At 52.0% G+C, this 19,563-nt stretch overlaps 2 protein-coding genes across 14 annotated transcripts; one reads left to right on the top strand and one right to left on the bottom strand.

Moving 5' to 3' along the window:
• Positions 1 to 1,707: 1,707 nt before the first annotated feature.
• C11H17orf114 (chromosome 11 C17orf114 homolog) lies at positions 1,708 to 2,846 on the bottom strand. The gene is made up of 2 exons (XM_070226505.1): positions 2,774 to 2,846; positions 1,708 to 2,012 (listed from the first exon to the last, which is right to left on the bottom strand). Exons 1-2 carry the CDS (start codon positions 2,844 to 2,846, stop codon positions 1,840 to 1,842), a joined length of 246 nt encoding a protein of 81 aa, XP_070082606.1. The 3' UTR covers positions 1,708 to 1,839.
• A 3,313-nt stretch (positions 2,847 to 6,159) lies between these two features.
• PLD2 (phospholipase D2) lies at positions 6,160 to 19,081 on the top strand. 13 transcript variants are annotated; one of them, XM_070226497.1, is made up of 26 exons: positions 6,507 to 6,622; positions 7,171 to 7,280; positions 7,370 to 7,500; positions 7,608 to 7,746; positions 7,880 to 8,051; positions 8,180 to 8,285; positions 8,380 to 8,445; positions 8,585 to 8,643; positions 8,779 to 8,871; positions 8,965 to 9,117; positions 9,587 to 9,736; positions 12,080 to 12,163; positions 12,303 to 12,381; positions 13,687 to 13,797; positions 13,993 to 14,163; positions 15,106 to 15,232; positions 15,422 to 15,540; positions 15,632 to 15,745; positions 15,882 to 15,986; positions 16,220 to 16,308; positions 16,416 to 16,529; positions 16,697 to 16,746; positions 17,022 to 17,156; positions 17,388 to 17,541; positions 17,921 to 18,035; positions 18,288 to 19,081. In XM_070226497.1, exons 5-26 carry the CDS (start codon positions 7,999 to 8,001, stop codon positions 18,510 to 18,512), a joined length of 2,472 nt encoding a protein of 823 aa, XP_070082598.1. In that variant the 5' UTR covers positions 6,507 to 6,622; positions 7,171 to 7,280; positions 7,370 to 7,500; positions 7,608 to 7,746; positions 7,880 to 7,998; the 3' UTR covers positions 18,513 to 19,081. The 13 variants fall into 13 exon arrangements, with proteins under 13 accessions (XP_070082605.1, XP_070082595.1, XP_070082601.1 ...); XM_070226495.1 differs by having other exon boundaries at positions 6,518 to 6,622; positions 7,604 to 7,746; XM_070226496.1 differs by having other exon boundaries at positions 6,551 to 6,622; positions 7,588 to 7,746.
• The last annotated feature ends 482 nt before the right edge of the window (positions 19,082 to 19,563 follow it).

The following is a 19,563-nucleotide window of genomic DNA, read 5'->3' as shown; positions in this document are numbered from 1 at the left end:
TCTGACCCAGGCTCATGGTCCCCTCTCTCCACACTCATCTCTGTCGCCTCATCTTGTCAGGAGCAGCAGTGTGACTTCCTGGACTTTTGGGAGAAAGGTGGACCTTGTTTGCAAATGGAGTTTAAGATGGATGTTGGGTAGGAGAGGGCAGCCATAGGAGTACTCTGGGCCAGCTCTGGAAGCCACCATTCTCCTGGGGAGTGTGATGGTAAGTCAGTCTTTAGCCCCTTGGATGGGAGACTGAGAGTGGGCTCTGGCCCCTTCAAGGCTGTCCCCACTCGAGTTCAGTATTGCTCATTAACAGTGACCAACCTTCTCAGTCTTGCTCAGTCTTCTTTTCTCCACTCTCTGCCTCAGGGAACTGTAGAAACCACATTTGAAACCTTGTTCTAGAATATAATCCTGCCCTGGAGGATTTCGGAGGGTACGAGGGAGGCTTCCCAAGGAGGTGGGGAGGTCTTGGATTAAGTGAAGAAGAGCAGAGAAGGAGCTCTGACCCCAAGCATTGTACCTCAAAACTAACCAATAGAGAACTTCTGGTTTTCCTGCAAAACCTGTTCTCCTGGTCCTCCCTTTTTCAAGGCATCTTTGATTCCTCTCTTTCCCTCGTACTCCACATTCAGTCTAACTGTAAGTCCTAAAAACTCTGCAAATGCATATCTAGGCTCCATCGACCTCTCACCCTCTCCACAGCACTGTCCTCTGCCAAGCCACCATCATCTCTTGCCTGGCGGGTGGCAAACCCCCTACACGCCTTGCTGCTTCCACACTTGCTCTGCCGCAGTCTCCCCATTCGGCAACCAAAGTGATCTTTAGATGTAAGTGAAATCACATCGTCTCCGTCTAGAATGGTATTTATCTCTTTACCCAGCAGGTCCCGTCAACCTCGACACTCCAGTCACTGGCTTTTTTTCTGTTTTCTAGAACCTAAGGGGTTTACACTTAACACTTGCTGTTTTTTTCTGCCTGGGACTGCTCTTCCCTGGTTAAAAAGATAAACTTTTTTTTTTTGAGGAGTTTTAGGTTCACAACAGAATTGAGCAGAAAGTGCAGAGATTTCCCATATACCTCCTGCCCCCACATATGCATAGTCTCTCCCACCATCAACAGCCTGCACCAGAGTGGGACATTTGTTAACATCAGTGAACCTACATTGACACATCATTCAGGGCTCAGCTCAAATGTCACCTCATCAGAAAGGCCTAATCACTTGGAATTTAAGAGATACCCTCCTCCACCCTGCTCTCACATTATCCTATTTAATTCTCCTCTTGGTGGCACTTATCGTTATCTTGTACTGTCACGCTTATTTGTTTATTTATTGTCTACTTCCCGTGCTAGAAAGTAAGGTCAGTGAGGAGAGAGAATTCTTTCTGTTTGGTTCACTGATATATCCTCAATGCCTGGCAGGCAGTGGACGCTTGCTATTTATTGAATGAATGTGCTCCCTAGCCCCATCTGCTGTCCTGCCTAGTCCCCAGCCTCTCCAGACTGCCATCGCCACGCTCAACTCTGAAGGTTGATTTCAGCAAACTTACTTCCTGCTGGCCACAGGCGCTCTGCATTAGATCAGCTGCATCATATTTACCACTGCTGTGCCCTCACTCCCACCCCATGCTGCACATCCCGCCTCAGCCCCGTTAGCAAGCCCAGTGCCTTGGCCCCCGTCAACTCCCCCCACCAACACGCACACGCATACGCACAGCATTTGGCAACTTTGAATATATTTAATAAGAAGGTCATGAGGGACCTGGGGGAGCCAGACACTGGGATCAGTGAGAAGTTGGGGGAAGGAAGGTTTCCAAGGCTTCCCGGAAGTTCAGTCCCTGCTTGTCCCCTTCAAATGGTGGAGTCATTGGCCGATGCCATGTCATGCAACTGGTGGCGGAAGGAGAGTCGGGCTTTCCTGCTGAAGTAGGCACCAGACCCTGGGGTGGGTATGCCCCCCTCAGCCACCATGGGGACTATAGCTGGACTGGGATCTGGATCTGGAGGGGCAGCTGGAGCTAGGCCTAAAAGGGAGATTGGAAGAGGAAGAAGGGAGTTGTGGGTCAGAGTCCCCCTTCCCTCCCCACCCAACACCCCCACCCAGTGAGGAGGAAAGAGGCTGGAGGACACCTGAGGGTCTGGGGGGTGAGCGTCAGTGGCATCAGCAGGGATAGGGAGAGGGGGTGTTGAGAGGGCAGGGCTGGCTTCACTGGCCTATGACCCTGCGCAGCCGCACAGGGCCCCACACTCAGAAGGGCTCCCCGTGCTTGGTGTAATGCTCTGCTGTCACCATCTTGAAAGTGTTAAATTTTTTTTTTGAGGATTGGCACCTGAGCTAACATCTATTGCCAATCTTCTTCTTTTTTTTTTCCCTACTCCCCAAAGCCCCCTAGTACATAGTTGTATATTCTAGTTGTGAGTGCCTCTGGTCGTGGCATGAGACGTGGCCTCAGCATGGCCTGATGAGCGGTGCTGTGTCCATGCCCAGGATCCCAAACGGCGAAATCCTGGACTGCCAAAGCGGAGCACGCAAACTTAACTACTCGGTCATAGGGCCAGCCCCTGAAAGTGTTAATAATTTTTTAACAAGGAGTCCCTCTTCTCCATTTTGCACTGGGCCCTGCCAAGTATTTAGCCAGTCCTATGGGGAAGCGATAGATCCACCTCCTACGTGGGGAGACGGATTATCCTTTTCCCTTCACTGATTTGAGCATTTACCTTTCTTCCCAGTGCAGTTTGTCTATCTGCCTGGCAGCCCCCCTTTTTCCTCAGTTTCCCCCCATACCTGCTCCTCTTTCAGTCCCCCGCTGTCTCCGGCACCCACACCATGGGAAACACCATGCCCCCTTGAGACCCATCTCAACAATGGAGGAGACCAGGATGCTGGGAGTGGCCAGGAGGGCCTCAGGAGGAGGGGTGTGGTTTCCAAGCCCCCTCACTGTGGACAAAACTACCACTTAGCCTCAGACCGCCCGGTGATTATAGGCGGTGATTATAGGCGCCAGGAGATGGAAGGGGGAGAAGAGGGAGGAGGGTCGAGGTAGCGGAGGAATACCCCATTCAACACCTATCCTTTTGTGCCCCCTTAATTTGGGGGGTTCTCTCTGATCCCCACGGAGAAGCAGGAGGAGACTGGGAGGGGTGGCATGGCACAGACAGTTGCAGTGAAAATTCATTGCAGCAATGCCGGACAACTTGGAGCCAGCCTGGACACTGCTGCGGAGTCATTTGTATTTTAGAATGAGAATTTAGAATGCCCAGGATGAAAAATTTTCAAGAATAGTCCATTTTTTTAGAACAGGAAACTTTACTAGTCAGAGAAATGTTATGTTCTCATTGAATGGGCTAGTAGTTCTTGTCCTCTTTTATGGAAAGTGTTGTAATTAATTAATTATGCTATGCCAGGTAGATTCTAGGCAGTTTTACATGTTGTCTCATTTAATGACATCAATGATCCTTTGAGGTAAGAGTTATGACTATCCTGACTTTACAGATGAGTAATCAGAGGCACTTAGAGTTTAGGTCAATTGCCCAAGGTCACACAGGCGGTTATCAGTAGAGCAGGAATTCAGCCCCACCCCCATCAGTCTGATCCCAGGGTTCACTCTGTTTGCTCCCACCCTGAGCTTCCCAAACATGTCCCTGGTAGGCACTGATGCCTTCACCCAGGTCTGGGGGGGTCTAGAGCACCCTAGCCAAGGACTCTAAATGCCCTCCACTAAGGCTGTGCAAATGCTGTATTATCATTCCCTAAGGGTGCCATGATGTGGGAAAGGTGGGGAAACACTGCTGACTACACTGTACCGCCTGACAGACAGAATTCTGTTTTTTGTTTTAAATTAAGTAAATGAAGTAAAAATTTACATACAATTTACTGCACACATCTTAATGTACAGTTCTTTGTTTTGACAAGTGTACACACCCATGGAATCACCAGTCCAATCCAGATATAGGACATTTCTATCACCAAGTTCCCTTAGTATGCCCCTTTACAGTCAATCCTTTCCCCATCCCTGGCCACAGACAACTACTGATCTGATTTCCATCAAAATAGATTGGTTTGGCCTGTTTCAGAAGTTTATATAAATGGAGTCATAGTATCACTCTTTTGTGTCTGGCTTCCTTTATCATAATGGTTTGTGGGAGGGCTTTTTTCCCCAAATCCCCCCAGTACATAGTTGTATATTTTTTAGCTGTGGGTCCTTCTAGTTGTGGCATGTGGGACACTGCCTTGGCATGGCTTGACAAGCAGTGCCATGTCTGCGCCCAGGATCCGAACCAGTGAAACTGTGGGCTGCCGAAGCAGAGCATGCGAACTTAAACACTCAGCCACAGGGCCGGCCCCAATCATAATGGTTTTGAAATTCACCCATGTTATATGTATTAACAGTTTATTTGTTTGTGTTTTTTGTAATAACAGCTTTATTGAAACAGTCACATACCATAAAATTCACCTTTTTTTTTTTTTGAGGAAGATTAGCCCTGAGCTAACATCTGTGCCCATTTTCCTCTATTTCATATGTGGGATGCCTTCCACAGCATGGCTGGACAAGTGGTGCGTAGGTCCACGCCCGCGATCTAAACTGGTGAACCCCAGGCTGCTGAAGTGGAACGTGCAAACTTAATTGCTGCGCCACTGGGCCAGCCCAAAATTCACCTTTTTAAAGTATACGGTTCAGTGGTTTTTACTCTATTCACAGAGCTGTACAACCATCACAGTTAATTTTATAACATTTTCATCACCCTCAAAAGAAACCTTGTATCCATTGGTAGTCACTTCCCTGTCTTCCTTCTCCCCAGCTGCTGGTAACCACTAATCAATTTTCTGTCTCTACTGACTTATTTATTCTGGACATTTCATATAACTGGAATCATACAATATGTGGTCCTTTGTGTCTGCCTTCTTTCACTTAGCATAATGTTTTCAAGGTTCATCCATGTTGTAGCATGTAATCAGTACATCAATCCACTTTATGGCTGAATAATATTCCATTGTAGGGATATACCACATTTTGTTTATCCCTTCAGTTGATGCACATTTGGGTTGTGTCTACCTTTCGGCTATTCAAATACTACTACTATGGACATTTGTGTACAAGCTTTTGTGTGGACATATGTTTTCAACACTTTTGGGTATATACTTAAATGTGGAATTGCTGGGCCATCTGGTAACTCTACATTTAACATTTTGAGAAGCTGTTTTCCAGGGTGGCTGCACCATTTTACACTTTATTAATTTTTATTGCTGAGTAATAGTCTATCTACCACAAACTAATCCAAATCAAAAATTTTTGCTCTTCAAAAGGCACCATTATTTTAAAAAGACAAGCCACATTCTGGGAGAAAATATTTGCAATACGTATATCTGATAAAGGATTTGTATCCAAAATATAGAAAGAACTCTTATAATTCAATAGTAAGACAGACAACATGGTTTTTAAAAAGTTAGCAAAAGACAGACACTTTACAAAAGAAGATACACAAATGGCTGATAAGCACATGAAACATGGTCAACATCAGTAATCATCAGAGAAATGCAAATAGAACTGCAATGATATAATTACTATTTTACAGTTATTAGAATGACCAACATTAAAAAGATTGACTAGCAAATGTGAGCCATGTTGTGGACAAACTGGAACTACCATACATTGACTTTGGAAACGTAAAATGAAACAACCATTTTGGAAAACAGTTTGGCAGTTTCTTATAAAGTTGAAATACACTTAGTACATGACCCAGCAACTCCACTCCTAGCTATCTACCCAAAAGAAATTAAAACACATATCCACACCAAGACTTATACAGGAATGTTTGCAGGAGCTTTATTCACAGTAGACAAAAACTGGAAACAATCCTAATGTCCATCCTAAGAAGAGATAAAGAAATCTGTTTTAGAAAAAAAATGAAACATTTTGTGTTTTAGAATCTGAAAATTTTCCTGTTTCCCCCTAGCCTGTAAGTTCCAGGAGAGCAGTTCCACCATCGTCTTGTGCACTATTGTACGCTCAGTGTCTGGCACGCAAGAGCGCTATAAATGGTGAATGAATGGAAGAATGCAGGCTCGCGTAATTAATGAACTTGTGGCTGCCATCCCTTGGGCCTTTCATCATTCCTTCCATCTGCAAACATCTAGGCCAGGCCCCATGTGATTCGCAGCCGGCCCGAGAAGGGGGCACCCACAGAGCCCTGCCGCTGAGGCGCGTCCCGCCAGGGGCCCAGGCAGCACCAGGGGCCGGAAAGGGCCCAGGGGCCGCTCCGGAGCGAAGGAAGGTGCGCAGCGTCGAGAGCCCACAGGGCGGCGGCCGGGCGCTCTCGGACCGACCGGGCGGGACAGACCGACAGACCGCGGACAGCGCCCAGCGGTCGCACCGAGCGGACGCGGGGCCCCGGAGCGCCAGGGCGGACCCCCAACCAAGGGCTGCGCGCAGGACGCGGGGCGTGCCGAGGGCGGCGGGGGCGGGACAGGACAGACGAGAATCCCGCGGAGGTGAGGTCGGGGGCCGTCCCGCCCCCGAGGGCAGGCCCTGAGTGCCGACCCCGCCCCGGGCCGCTGGGGCGTGGGCTCCGGCTGCGGCCCGGCTCTGCTGCCTCCGCTCGCGGACCCGCGCCGGCTCCGGCTGGGGCTGCCCGGGTGAGGGTTCCGGGGAGGGGGCGCCGCGGAGGTCCTGGCCCTGGGAATCGGGCGGGGACGGGAGTGGCCCTGGACTGCGCCTCCTGACTCAGCCGCACGCTCAGATTTCGGGCTTTCCTTCCCGGGCGGGGAGCGCGTAACTTCCTCATTCCCGCCTGGACCCCTTCTCCTGGCCAGCCGGGCCCGCCTTGAGCTCCGGCGGCTACGGTCCCCTTGCGACCCCCCGGGACCCCTTCCCCTGGCTTCTGCTCTGCCTCAGTTCGGGACCATCCGGGCCTGGCTGGGTCTTCCTCGGCGCCCTAGTTAAGGGACGGGAGACGGGGCTCAGGGATCCTGAATGAAGGATTGCGGTAGGGGATGAAGGTTAGAGGCGGGTTGGTGGGGCGTTGCAGACCGGTGGGCCGTAATGAGAGAGAGGTTGGGAGTCATCGGGGTCCAGGTGGGTGGGGAAGAGGGGGACTTGTGGGAGATGGAGGGCCGTAGGGGTGGGAGGGAGGGCAGGGTTCTGCAGGGCAGATCACCTCCCTGAGGCCGCCCCATAATCCTAGGATGATGGCGACCCCCGTGAGCCTCTTCCCCTCTGGGGACGACCTGGACTCCAGCCAGTTACAGATGGAGCCCGATGAAGTGGACACTTTGAGGGAGGGAGAGGACCCAGGTACACAGGGAGGACGGCCCTCAGGGAGAGGAGGACCAGGGGGCTGAGAACTCCTGAGGTCTACATTCTTCCACTTTCTTTCCTTCCAGCTGACCGGATGCACCCCTTTCTGGCCATCTACCACCTCCAGCCTCTGAAAACGCACCCCTTGGTGTTTGCCGCTGGGGTCCCTGTCACAGCCCGGGTGGTGGGCACTGAAAGATACACCAGTGGATCCAAGGTGGCTGGGCTGGTGCCAGGGAGGGGGGTAATGGGAGGGCTGGCCAGAGTGGAGGGGCTGTGACCCAATCAGGGGACATCTATTCAGTTCTTCACACTCCCAGGTAGGAACCTGCACTCTGTATTCTGTCCAATTGACTCATGGCGACTTTACCTGGACAACCAAGAAGAAATTCCGTCATTTCCAGGAGCTGCATCGAGACCTTCTGAGACACAAAGTCTTGATGAGTCTGCTCCCTCTGGCTCGGTGAGGGGGACCGGACTGCTTCCTGTGAAGAGCAGGTGGCTCTCACCCTGTGGCAGCATGGGCTGTCACTGCCCCAACCCCCATCACTCCTTTCTGCGTGTCTCATCCCCAGGCCACAACCTTCTCTCCCCAGGTGCCGTCCTTCCCCAGCTCTGGCCACTGGGCCCCCTGCCCTGACCCCGGTTACCAGGAAACCTTCCCTGCTCAGCTCTCCTTGTTCATGGTTCTGTGCCAGTATCTCGGCTGGGCTGCATGCCCAAAATACCCTTGGCAGCCTCCCCTCTTTTCTTGTCTCCATTCTCAAGGTAGGGGGCCTTCTTTCTGCCAGCTTCTAGGCCTCCTCCCCCATCCAAGACCCCATCTCCAGTGCTTCAGGAACCCAGGCACTCGGCCCCCCAGATCTTTCTTGACCCTCACCCCATCCCTTCCACAGTTTTGCCATTGCCCATCCTCCAGCCCGAGAGGCAGCCAACAGAGAGATGCCCTCTCTCCCCCGAGCAGGTCCTGAAGGCTCTGCCAGACATGCATCCAGCAAACAGGTGCGTCCGGGACCCCAGGTCCTCTGGGAAGGCGTTTGGTGTGCAAATGGCTCTGGTCCCATCTATCTCTCCCTGTCTCCCATCTCTACTTTAGAAATACCTGGAGAATTACCTCAACTGCCTCCTGACCATGTCTTTCTACCGCAACTACCATGCCATGGTAAGGTCCAGGGTCTGGGTGCCTGTGTATTTGGAAGTGGGGCAGGATATTCAGACCCGCAAGGGGTAAAGGATCAGGGTCAGGGTCTGAGGGGCTGAAAGCCAAAGTCTCTCCTCTGAGCCTTTGTCTTGTTCTGCAGACGGAGTTCCTGGAAGTCAGTCAGCTGTCCTTTATCCCGGACCTTGGATGCAAAGGACTGTGAGTATCTGACACTCCTCCCCCAGCCGTCTGCAGACGTCTGGATCTCTCCCTGCCTAAGAATGGGGAAAGCAGTGCAGGGTGGGCTGGGGTCTGCATTCCTCATCCAGCATCTCTTCCTGATTCTCCCCACAGGGAGGGGGTGATCCGGAAGCGCTCCGGTGGCCACCGTGTTCCTGGCCTCACCTGCTGTGGCCGGGACCAAGTTTGTTACCGCTGGTCCAAGAGGTGAGACCTGGAGTACAGCAGCTGGGCAGTGGGTGGGGTTGAGGAAGGTGATCTCGAGGGCAGGGCGGAACGGATGGAGCCCTTCTGCTCCAGGTGGCTGGTGGTGAAGGACTCCTTCCTGCTGTACATGTGCCTCGAGACCGGCACCATCTCATTTGTTCAGCTCTTCGACCCTGGCTTCGAGGTGCAGGTGGGGAAAAGGAGCACAGAGGTACGGTACGGGGTCCGGATCGACACCTCCCACAGGTAAGGCCTCCCTGGTGTGGACCGCACCTAGTGAGTGAAGAGCCAGCTGAGGGCCCTGAGTGGAGTTGAGTGGAAGAGACCAGGGAAGAAAGGAAGGCATTGCCACTCTCTTGAAGCCTGCCATGATTTGGAACCAGGGAACTAGTCTAGCCAGATGCTTGAGACTGCTCTTAGAGTCTGGGTTCAGAGAAAGGGGGTTGAATATAAGCTTGGAGGAGGGACTCTTGATGTAAAAGAAAAGGAACTCCATTCATTTATTCTTTCAGCAAACCTGAGTGTCTGGCACAATACTAGGTGCCTGGGACCCAACTGTGAAAACGCAGATAATATGCCCTGTCCCCATGGAGTCGTGAATTAGGGACTAAGGGAGGAAGTGGGAAAGAGGTGATAGCTAAAGTAGGGAGGTTTCTGAGCTGCACTAGAGGAATGGAGGGGGAGGATTGTGGTCCATCTCCTTGTTCCTGTCCAGGTCCCTGATTCTCAAGTGCAGCAGCTACCGGCAGGCGCGGTGGTGGGCCCAGGAGATCTCTGAGCTGGCCCAGGGCCCGGGCAGAGACTTCCTACAGCTGCACCGGCATGACAGCTATGCTCCTCCTCGGCCTGGGACTTTGGCCCGGTGGTGAGACACTGATGTCCCTTCTGAGCTTGTCTGTGGCCTTCATGACCCCCTTGGTGTTCTCTGAGTCCTTGATCCTCTTTTATGTCCTCTGACCCCTTCTGACCTCAATAACCTCCCCCTTTGACTTCTTGAATCTCCTTAACCCTCTGACCTCTTTAACTACACTGATCTCTCTGATCTTTCTAACCCTCAGACTTGGTAATCTCCTTTGACCCCTGACCTCTCTGACCTCCTGTCACATTTCGAACCCTCTTTTACCACACTGACCCTCTCTGTTCTCTATGATCTCCTCAAATCTCTCTGATTTATCAGTTCATGCAACAAAGATTTTCTAAGCATCTACCATGTGCCAGGTCCAGTGACAGGAATAAGACACAAGCCAGTAGGTGATTCAATCATGAAACAGTGCCAGGTCCAGTGACAGGAATAAGACACAAGCCAGTAGGTGATTCAATCATGAAACAATGGGAGCTCTCCTGACTGGTGGTAGATACAGGGGACTGAGCACAGAGGAGGGGCATCTGCCCCCGCGTGGGGATGTCGGGACTGACTCCCAGAGGCAGTAATCCTGAGGTTGCCTTAGCAAGATAAAGAATATGGAGAAGGGCGGTCAGTGCAGAGAAGTTAGAAATAGCCTGGCGTGTTTGGGAACCACAGGACCGAATGTTGTTGCCACGTGACGAGGAGCAGCCAGAGGAGTCTGGGAGTGGGCCGCCCCTGCTGAGCCCTGAGCACTGAGCTGTGGAGGGTGACCTTCATCATAGGCAGGGGGGAATCAGGGAAGGAATATTTTTCTTAGAGGTGGTGTTGGGTTATTTGTTTTTTGGTTTTTTTTGAGGAAGATTAGCCCTGAGCTAACTGCTGCCAATCCTCCTCTTTTTCTGAGGAAGACTGGCCCTGAGCTAACATCCGTGCCCATCTTCCTCTACTTTATATGTGGGACGTCTGCCACAGCATGGCGTGCCAAGCGGTGCCATGTCTGCACCCGGGATCCGAACCGGTGAACCCCGAGCTGCAGAAGCGGAATGTGCGCACTTAACCGCTGCGCCACTGGGCCGGCCCCAAGTTATTTTTTTAACATGGGAACTAATAATAGCTAATACTTACGTAGCACTTACTGTGTGCCAGGAACCGTTCTAAGTGTTTTCCGTGTGTTAACTTATTGAATCCTCACAGCAAGCTTATGGGGCGGGTATGGCTATCTCCATTTTACAGATGAGAGAACTGACGCACTGAGAAGTTGGTAACTTGCCCAGGGTCACACACCTTGTAAAGAGTGAAAGAATTCCCATCCAGGCAGGCTGGGTCAAGAGCTTGCTCTGAACTGTCATACTAGACTGTTAGTTATTAAAAAGACAAACAATATGGAAACAATTAAATAAAAAATTAAAGTTCCCACTCATGGCACAACCCTTTCTCCCCCAGCCCTTCTTCCCTACCCTCCCTCCCAGCAATCCCATTTCTCCTCCCAGAAGTAACCCTGGCAACAGTTTGATCTTTACCCTCCCAGACCTTTTCCTGCATATTTTCAAATGCTTCTGCGTGTATGTTGCTTTTTGATTCAACATAAATAAGATCATGCACTCTCTTCTGTGACTTATTCCTTCACTTAATAAATGTGTTAGAGATTAGGCGTTTAGATTATTTCCTATTTTTCACTCTTATCAATGATGCTGTGATGAACATAATCTTTGCCTAAGCATTTAATAGGATCTTTTCCTAGGATTAGATTTACTATGTGCATTTAATGGTATTGAGGTATATGCATTTAATATTCTGATAGATACTGCCAAATTGTCCTCTAAAAAGGCAATAATCAAGGTATATTCCTATAGTCTGTGAGAATGCTCACTTCCCTATATGCTAATATTGAATGTTACCACTGATTTTAATTTTTGCCAATCTAATGAATTAAACTGTTTCATTTTAGTATAAATTTCCTTGTTTAGTAGTGAAATTGAACATCTTTCCCTATAGTTAACTATTGATTTACTCTGTAAACTGTCAGTTCTTAATCTGAGGCTTCAGATTCTCTGCTCATTTTTCAGTTGGCTTATATGTCTCTTTCGTATTGATTTGTTGACACTCTTTATGTATGATGTATTAATCCTCCCAATCTTTAGTCATTTTCTTTAGTTTATTGTGTCTTTTGTAATTTTTAATTTTATTTAGCTCATACTGACAAATTTATCTATCCCACTTTGATATATCTAATACCATCTGACCTCTCTGATCACTCTTGATCTGTTGTCACCTCTGACCCATGACTGTCCTCCGGTCTTCACTCTCCAGAACTTTCTGGCTTCTGACTCCCCTGACCTCCTTGGCTTGGCCTCCCCTCAGGTTCGTGAATGGGGCAGGTTACTTTGCTGCTGTGGCAGATGCCATTCTTCGAGCTCGAGAGGAGATTTTCATCACAGACTGGTGGTGAGTCGGGGAAAAGCCCAAGCAAGAAGGGGTAGGACAGGGCCTGTAGCAGATCAGCTGAGGGTCAGAGGAGGGGGTGGCAGGAGAGGAGTGGCCGGTTGTCTGGAGCTTAGCCCTCACCCCCTGCCCTGAATCCCAGGTTGAGTCCTGAGATGTACCTGAAGCGTCCGGCCCATTCAGATGACTGGAGACTGGACATTATGCTCAAGAAGAAGGCGGTGAGGAGAGTGGTCAGGCTGCAGAGGAGTTGGGGTGGGGTTGTCTGTGGGTGGAGGTTGGTTGGAAGGGACTGCGGCATGGGGGAAGGTAGGGAATCTGAGGCTTCAGGGGGAGGAAGCATGCCCATCCTGGCTCAGTGTCCAGCAAGCATAACCTCTACCTCTTCCTTAAGGAGAACTGACACCTCCCACTTCGTGCTCGTCTTCTGCCTAGTATAGACTTCTCTCCCAGCTAACTTATTATGTTAACTGGGCATGTACATGTCTATCTCTCCCACTGGACTGATAACATCAGTAGTTCCAGTACGAGGCACGGTGTCTGCCATGTTGGGAGCACCCATAGATGTTAATGGACAGGAGGATGATGGAGAGTGAGTGGGTGAGTGGATGGATAGATGATGGAAAGGGAGATGGATAGGGGCTGGCCTGGTGGTGCAGTGGTTAAGTTCACGCGTTCTGCTTCGGCGGCCCAGGGTTCGCCGGTTCGGATCCCCAGGGCACTGCTTGTCAAGCCATGCTGTGGTAGGCATCCAACATATAAAGTAGAGGACGATGGGCATGAATGTTAGCTCAGGGGTCAGTCTTCCTCAGCAAAAAGAGGAAGATTGGCAGCAGATGTTAGCTCAGGGCTAATCTTCCTCAAAAAAAAAATTTTTTTTAATAAAAAAAGAATTAAAAAAAAAAAGAGGGTTGGCCCGGTGGCACAGCGGTTAGGTTCACACGTTCTGCTTCTCGGCGGCCTGGGGTTCGCCAGTTTGGATCCCAGGTGCGGACATGGCAGCACTTGGCAAAAGCCATGCTGTGGTAGGCATCCTACCTATAAAGTAGAGGAAGATGGGCATGGATGTTAGCTCAGGGCCAGTCTTCCTCAGCAAAAAGAGGGGGATTGTCAGTAGTTAGCTCAGGGCTAATCTCCTCAAAAAAAAAAAAAAAGAAAAGAAAAAAGAAAAAAAAAGAAAGGGAGATGGATGGAAGGATATGAGGTTGGAAAAGTGGATCAATAGGAGGGTGAGTGGGCAGATGGGCGTATGATAGATGGTAGATAAGTAAATGGTTGGGAAGATGGATGGATAGATAATGATAGGTAGGTGGATAGATGTGCGGTTGGATGAGAGGGTGAGCAGGTAGTTGACATTCAATCTAAGTTTGCTGTAAGCATCAAGGCAGGGTGTAAGTGGCAGAACATCGAGGTTCTCCAGGCAGGGTGGAGGGACATACAGGAATCCTAAGCATGGGGAAGGGTTTGGAAGGGTGGAAAGAGGCTGTTCTGGGAGAAGCATTAGGATCTGATTCCCTCACCACCAGGAGGAGGGTGTCCGTGTGTCCGTACTGCTGTTTAAGGAAGTGGAGTTGGCCTTGGGCATCAACAGTGGCTATAGCAAGAGGGTTCTGATGCTGCTGCACCCCAACGTAAAGGTGACTCTCAGGTCTCGGAGACCCCTCCCACACTCCAGCCTTCCTCCCCACACTTGCCTATTCCCTCCACCCTCTCTTTCCTTAAACAAACGTGTCATCCTGTCTCATCCTTCTATCTTCCCATTCTCCCTCCCAACACCTCCTGTCTTCACTCATCTATGCCCACCTTCACAAACTCCTCCATACCTGCTCCAGGTGATGCGCCACCCAGACCAGGTGACGCTGTGGGCCCATCATGAGAAGCTCCTGGTAGTGGACCAAGTAGTGGCCTTCTTGGGGGGGCTGGACCTTGCCTATGGCCGCTGGGATGACCTGCACTACCGACTGACTGACCTTGGGGACTCCTCTGGATCAGCTGCCCCACAGGTAATCCCCCAAGGCCTTCCTGGTTCCCCCAAACTCAGCTAACCCAAATCCACACCTCTTCCCAGCTCCAGCCTTCCCCCTCCAGTCATTCCAAGCACTACCCACGCCAGAGTTCCTTGGCCTTTCTGGCACCTCAAGAACCCACTTTGAAGATACTATGACTCAGTCCCTTCCCCATTTCCACAACACCACCCCCCATTCTGTTACCACCCAAAGGGGGTCATCTGCCCACCTCAAGACATGTCAGCATTCCAGAGGCAAGGTGGTAGGAGAGAAAGGGTTTTATTACAGCTCACTAACAAGGGGGAAGATGGCTGACTAATGTCAGAAGGGACCATCTTACAGAACAAAGACTACAGGCCAGTTATATAGAGGGTTGGTCTCTGGATGAGGGAGGCATCTGGTCTCTGGGGGGGCAGACATTTGGTCCAAGTTTCTGATAATCTTTTGTTTTACTGGATATGCATCAGAGACTGGAGCACTACACCCTGATCTTTCGGTTGTCATTGATGATGACTATCAGCATAGACTCTGCCTGGGGCTCATCACATTCCTAAGGAACTCAAAAGAACAAAGTTATTTACTTATAGCGGCTGGGAGGGGCCATGGAATCTACAGAGCATGTCTATCTCCTGGAAGGTGCATATCCAGCTGGGTTAGTTAATCAAAGGTCATTCAAAGTTACAGTGTGGTTTCTTTTCTACAATATGGCTTCCCTTATGGCAACCTTGTGTTGAGCCCATATCTATTCCTCCAGGGATGTCAAATGCAGCTGAAGGGGAGGGCTGGGGAAGCAAACTCTCTCTGTTTCATTCTTACTCTGTGTCTCTCTTGTGTGTCTGTCTCACACTTTTTCAGTGTTCCTATCTTCTCTTTGGCCCTGGCTCTGTATGGCCTCCATGACCTCTCCTTGCCCCTGGCTGGGGTGTGTTCCCCCTGCAGCCTCCCACCCCGTGCTCAGACTCTTCAGACACCCCAGACCTCTCTCACAACCAACTCTTCTGGCTGGGCAAGGACTACAGCAATCTTATCACTAAGGACTGGGTGCAACTGGACCGGCCTTTTGAGGGTGAGGGTCCCCCTCCTCCAAAGACCCTGAGAGCTGGGACCAGGGGTAGAAGTTGGGGCTGGGACTGAGAATGGGAGGAGCTGGGTCGGGATAATGCAGCCTTTCCTCTGGGCAGCTCCTCCTCCCCCCTGTCCCAAGTGTTCCCAAGAGACCATCCCTGACCTCTCTCGACTCTCCTGGGACCCCCAGATTTCATTGACAGGGAGACCACACCCCGCATGCCATGGCGGGACGTTGGGGTGGTCATCCACGGCCCACCCGCCCGGGACCTTGCCCGACACTTCATCCAGCGCTGGAACTTCACCAAGGTGCTCACCCCCTCCTGTAGGGGCTGGAGGGTGGGAAAGAGGCAGGGGCAGCGCGCCACCTCCCACTCACTCTACCATCCCTCCACCTCAGACTACCAAGGCCAAGTACAAGACACCCATGTACCCCTACCTGCTGCCCAAGTCCACCAGCACTGCAAACCAGCTCCCCTTCATGCTCCCGGGGATGCAGTGCACCACTGTGCAGGTGAGGCTCCCCACTTCAGCCTGCCACCTCCCTACTTCCTTCAGCCACCACCTCAGCCCACTCTCCCTGACCTGAGAGCCCCCCAGACTCCTCCTCTCCCAGGGTCTGAAACCACGTCGTATTCGCCATCCCCCAGGTCTTGCGGTCAGTGGACCGCTGGTCAGCGGGGACTTTGGAGAACTCCATCCTCAATGCCTACCTGCACACCATCAGGGAGAGCCAGCACTTTCTCTACATTGAGGTCGGCCTCGGGGTAGAGAGCGGGGAGGGCATGGAGGGATGTCCCAGGAGAGAGATGTAGGAAGTCAGTGGGATCAGTCTTGAGGGCTGGTATAGTGGGGCCTGGAGAAATGCAGAAGCCTGGGGCCAGGCCCTGGAGCCTGGGGGTAGGGACATGGCTGGGAGCCTGAGGGCAGCAGCAGCGGCAGGGGCCAGGGCCAGGCTGCTGATGTCTCTCTTTGGTGCCTGCCCTAGAATCAGTTCTTCATTAGCTGCTCAGATGGGCGGACGGTTCTGAACAAAGTGGGCGATGAGATTGTGGACAGAATCCTGAAGGCCCACAAGTAAGGTGGACTGGCAGGAGGTGGGGGGACTGTGGGCATGGCTTAAACCCATCTGGAGGGTGGAGCTTTGGGGACAGGTCACACCTCTGACTCTGCCCCCTCCTCAGACAGGGGCAGTGCTTCCGGGTCTACGTGCTTTTGCCCCTGCTCCCCGGGTTTGAGGGTGACATCTCCACAGGTGGTGGTAACTCCATCCAGGCCATTCTGCACTTCACTTACAGGTGACCCCCTCAGCCAGACTCTGCCTCTCTGTGGCCTCATCCCACTCGTGTCCCCATCCTGACTCTGTCCTGATCCCTTCCTGCTGGACTTGTGAGATCTATCTCTCTCCTGACATCCCCATTCCCTCCTCCAGCCTCCACCTCCCTCACTGGTTCTTTTCCCTCAGGACTCTGTGTCGTGGGGAATATTCAATCCTACATCGCCTCAAAGCAGCCAGTGAGTGCTGGGGGCTGGGGGATGAGCTCTGGAACCCTGCAGAGGGGGAGACTGGGGAGCTGGAGGCCACGGGTGGAGAGAAGGAGGCTGTCATTCTTGCATGCCTCTGGGACTATTGCCCTGAGACCATTGGTGGGCTTTCACCACAGGGAAAATTATATAGACTAGGCTCTACAGGGCTTCTGAACTGAGGAGATAGGTGGGACAGGGCTCTATCTGCACACGGAGGGCACCTCTCACCTCACTCCCCTCACCCCCATCTCTCTTACTCACAGTGGGGACAGCATGGCGGGACTATATATCCATCTGTGGGCTTCGTACACACGGAGAGCTGTGCGGGCACCCAGTCTCAGAGCTCATCTATATCCACAGCAAGATGCTCATTGCGGATGACCGGACAGTCATCATTGGTCAGTGCTGGATCTGGGCCCCTGGCAGCAAGAGGAGGGTGGGGAGGGGTGGGGCAGAGGTAGCCTGGGGCAATGGGATGAAAGGGGATGACGAGACTGCAGCTGAGGCCCAGTTGGGAATGGAGACCAAAGAAGGTGTGTTGCCCACAGGCCAGTGCTCTGGTAGAGGTGATGGGGTTGAGGGGTCCCCCTGGATCCAGACAGACACAGTGTGTCCCACACCCACCCCAGGTTCTGCAAACATCAATGACCGGAGCTTGCTAGGGAAGCGGGACAGTGAGCTGGCCGTGCTGATCGAGGACACAGAGATGGAGCCATCCCTCATGGACGGCGTGGAGTATCAGGCGGGCAGGTTTGCCCTGAGTTTGCGGAAGCATTGCTTCAGGTAGAGCCAGGGTGGGGTGCTATAAGGTGGGGAGAGGAAGTCGGGGGTGGGGGAGTCCTGCCTTTTGAGCAGGTATGAGGACTGCTTAGATTTCCCAGTAGGAAGACTAACCCAGTTTAGGGTACCAGCAAAGTAGGGATACCAAAAAATGAGAAACAAGCATTTTAAAGATAATTTAGTATATATATATATTTTTTAAAGCATCAAAGTAGTTGCCAAAGTTGAGACAAATTAAAGCTCTGTTGGACTCTTTTGGCTTACTTTACTGTTTCACATTGTATCTATTTTGAATGGCCTGGGTAGGCACAACCCAACTTTTCTGCATTCGAGTTCTCTAAGGGTCTTAATCTAGCCCCGCTGGGACTCCTTTCTCCTGTAGTGTGATTCTTGGGGCAGCTGCCCGGCCAGACCTGGATCTCCAAGACCCTATCTGTGATGTCTTCTTCCAGTTGTGGCAAGACACAGCGGAGAGCAATGCCAATATCTATGAGCAGGTGGGCACTGAGAGGGGCTGCCTATGGGAAATTCTTGGCTTATCCTGTTCCGGCTGGGATGGAGAAAAGCCCCACCACACAGCCCTTCTTAGAAGGGGGATGAGGGTCTGGGGGGCATATTAAGGGATTCAGCGGCTCAAGGTCAGTGTCACGGGAATTGATATGGGGAGTGAGGGCATCCAGCCCAGTTGGGCTTGGACTCTTGGCAGAGTCTCCCTAAGCCCTATTGGCTTCCATGTCCGCCATCCACAGATCTTCCGCTGCCTGCCGTCCAACGCCACACGTTCCCTGCGGGCACTCCGGGAGTATGTGGCCGTGGAGCCTCTAGCCACGGTCTGCCCTCCTTTGGCACGGTCTGAGCTCACCCAGGTCCAGGGACACCTGGTCCACTTCCCTCTCAAGTTCCTGGAAGATGAGTCTTTGCTGCCCCCTCTGGGTAGCAAGGAGGGTGTGATGCCCCTAGAAGTGTGGACGTAGCTGTGGCTCCACCCAGGAGAGATCACCAGACACTGGGCTCCACTGGATTTGGCTCCCTGCCTCCTAACTCTGAGGACTGAGGGCAGTGCCCTTTGAGACCTGTGGGAGCAAGCATCCCTGGAGGGGACGAGAGAAGTCACAGAGGATCCTGTCTTGAGAAGCAGCCAAAGAGGACACTCCCAACCCTGGGCCGGGGAGGCGGGAGAGGGCCTCAGAGAAGTTCATCCTCCCCGCCGCCCAGTTCAAACCACTGCCTCCGGGGAGAAGCGTAACTCCTGCCAGGACGCCTGGGACAAGCCTCTTACTCCAGGAGGAGCAGGCTCTGCCCTGGGTCTTTCCATCTCTCCCTTCTTCCTGCTGCCCTGGAACCCCCTCCCTGCCCCAGGGTCTCTCCCAGCCCATTGCTGCCAAGGTGGAGGGAAGGATGAAGCCACTCCTGGCTTCAGCCCCCACAGTGGGGAGGGGTTGTCGTGGGGGGTACACACTAACTCCCTCCACCAGCCTGCTGACAGACACTAACTTTGTATCAGTTCAATAAGCATTTCGTAAATAAAAGCATAGAAAAGGTCCCTGTGCCTCTCCCTCACCAAACTGAATGCTTGTCTCAGCCTCTACCCTACCCCCCAACTCCCCCCCCCCACATAGTGCCAGATGCTTTCACCTTCTCTCCACCCAACTCCTGTCCTCTTTCTGCTGCTTCATCTCTGCTCTACTTGTCTGTGGCTTCAGGAGCTCGATCACCTAGCTGCTGGGAGGAGAAGGTGTTCACACAGGGCTGCCTGGGGAGAAGGAAAGGCAGGGTCAAATCCGGACACCTGGAGACCCAGGAGGGAGGTCCACGGAGAAGGGCCTGGATGGGCTGCTTCTTGTTCCTCAAGTGACAGTGCAGGAGAGGCTTAGGGAAGCCCCTTTGGGAGTGGTTAAGGGTACAGGCTTGAGGGCAGGAAGAACTGGGCCCAAATCCTGGACTTGTCACTTATTACCTAGGTGACGTTGTCAAGTCACATCACTTCTCTGGGCCTCGGTGGTCCCAACTGGGAAATGGGAATAA

The sequence above is a fragment of the Equus caballus genome, chromosome 11 (genome assembly GCF_041296265.1).
Source record: "Equus caballus isolate H_3958 breed thoroughbred chromosome 11, TB-T2T, whole genome shotgun sequence".
Taxonomy (NCBI): Eukaryota; Metazoa; Chordata; class Mammalia; order Perissodactyla; family Equidae; genus Equus; species Equus caballus.
Note: the sequence above shows the minus strand (reverse complement) of the source record. Positions and strands in the feature narration are given on the sequence as shown.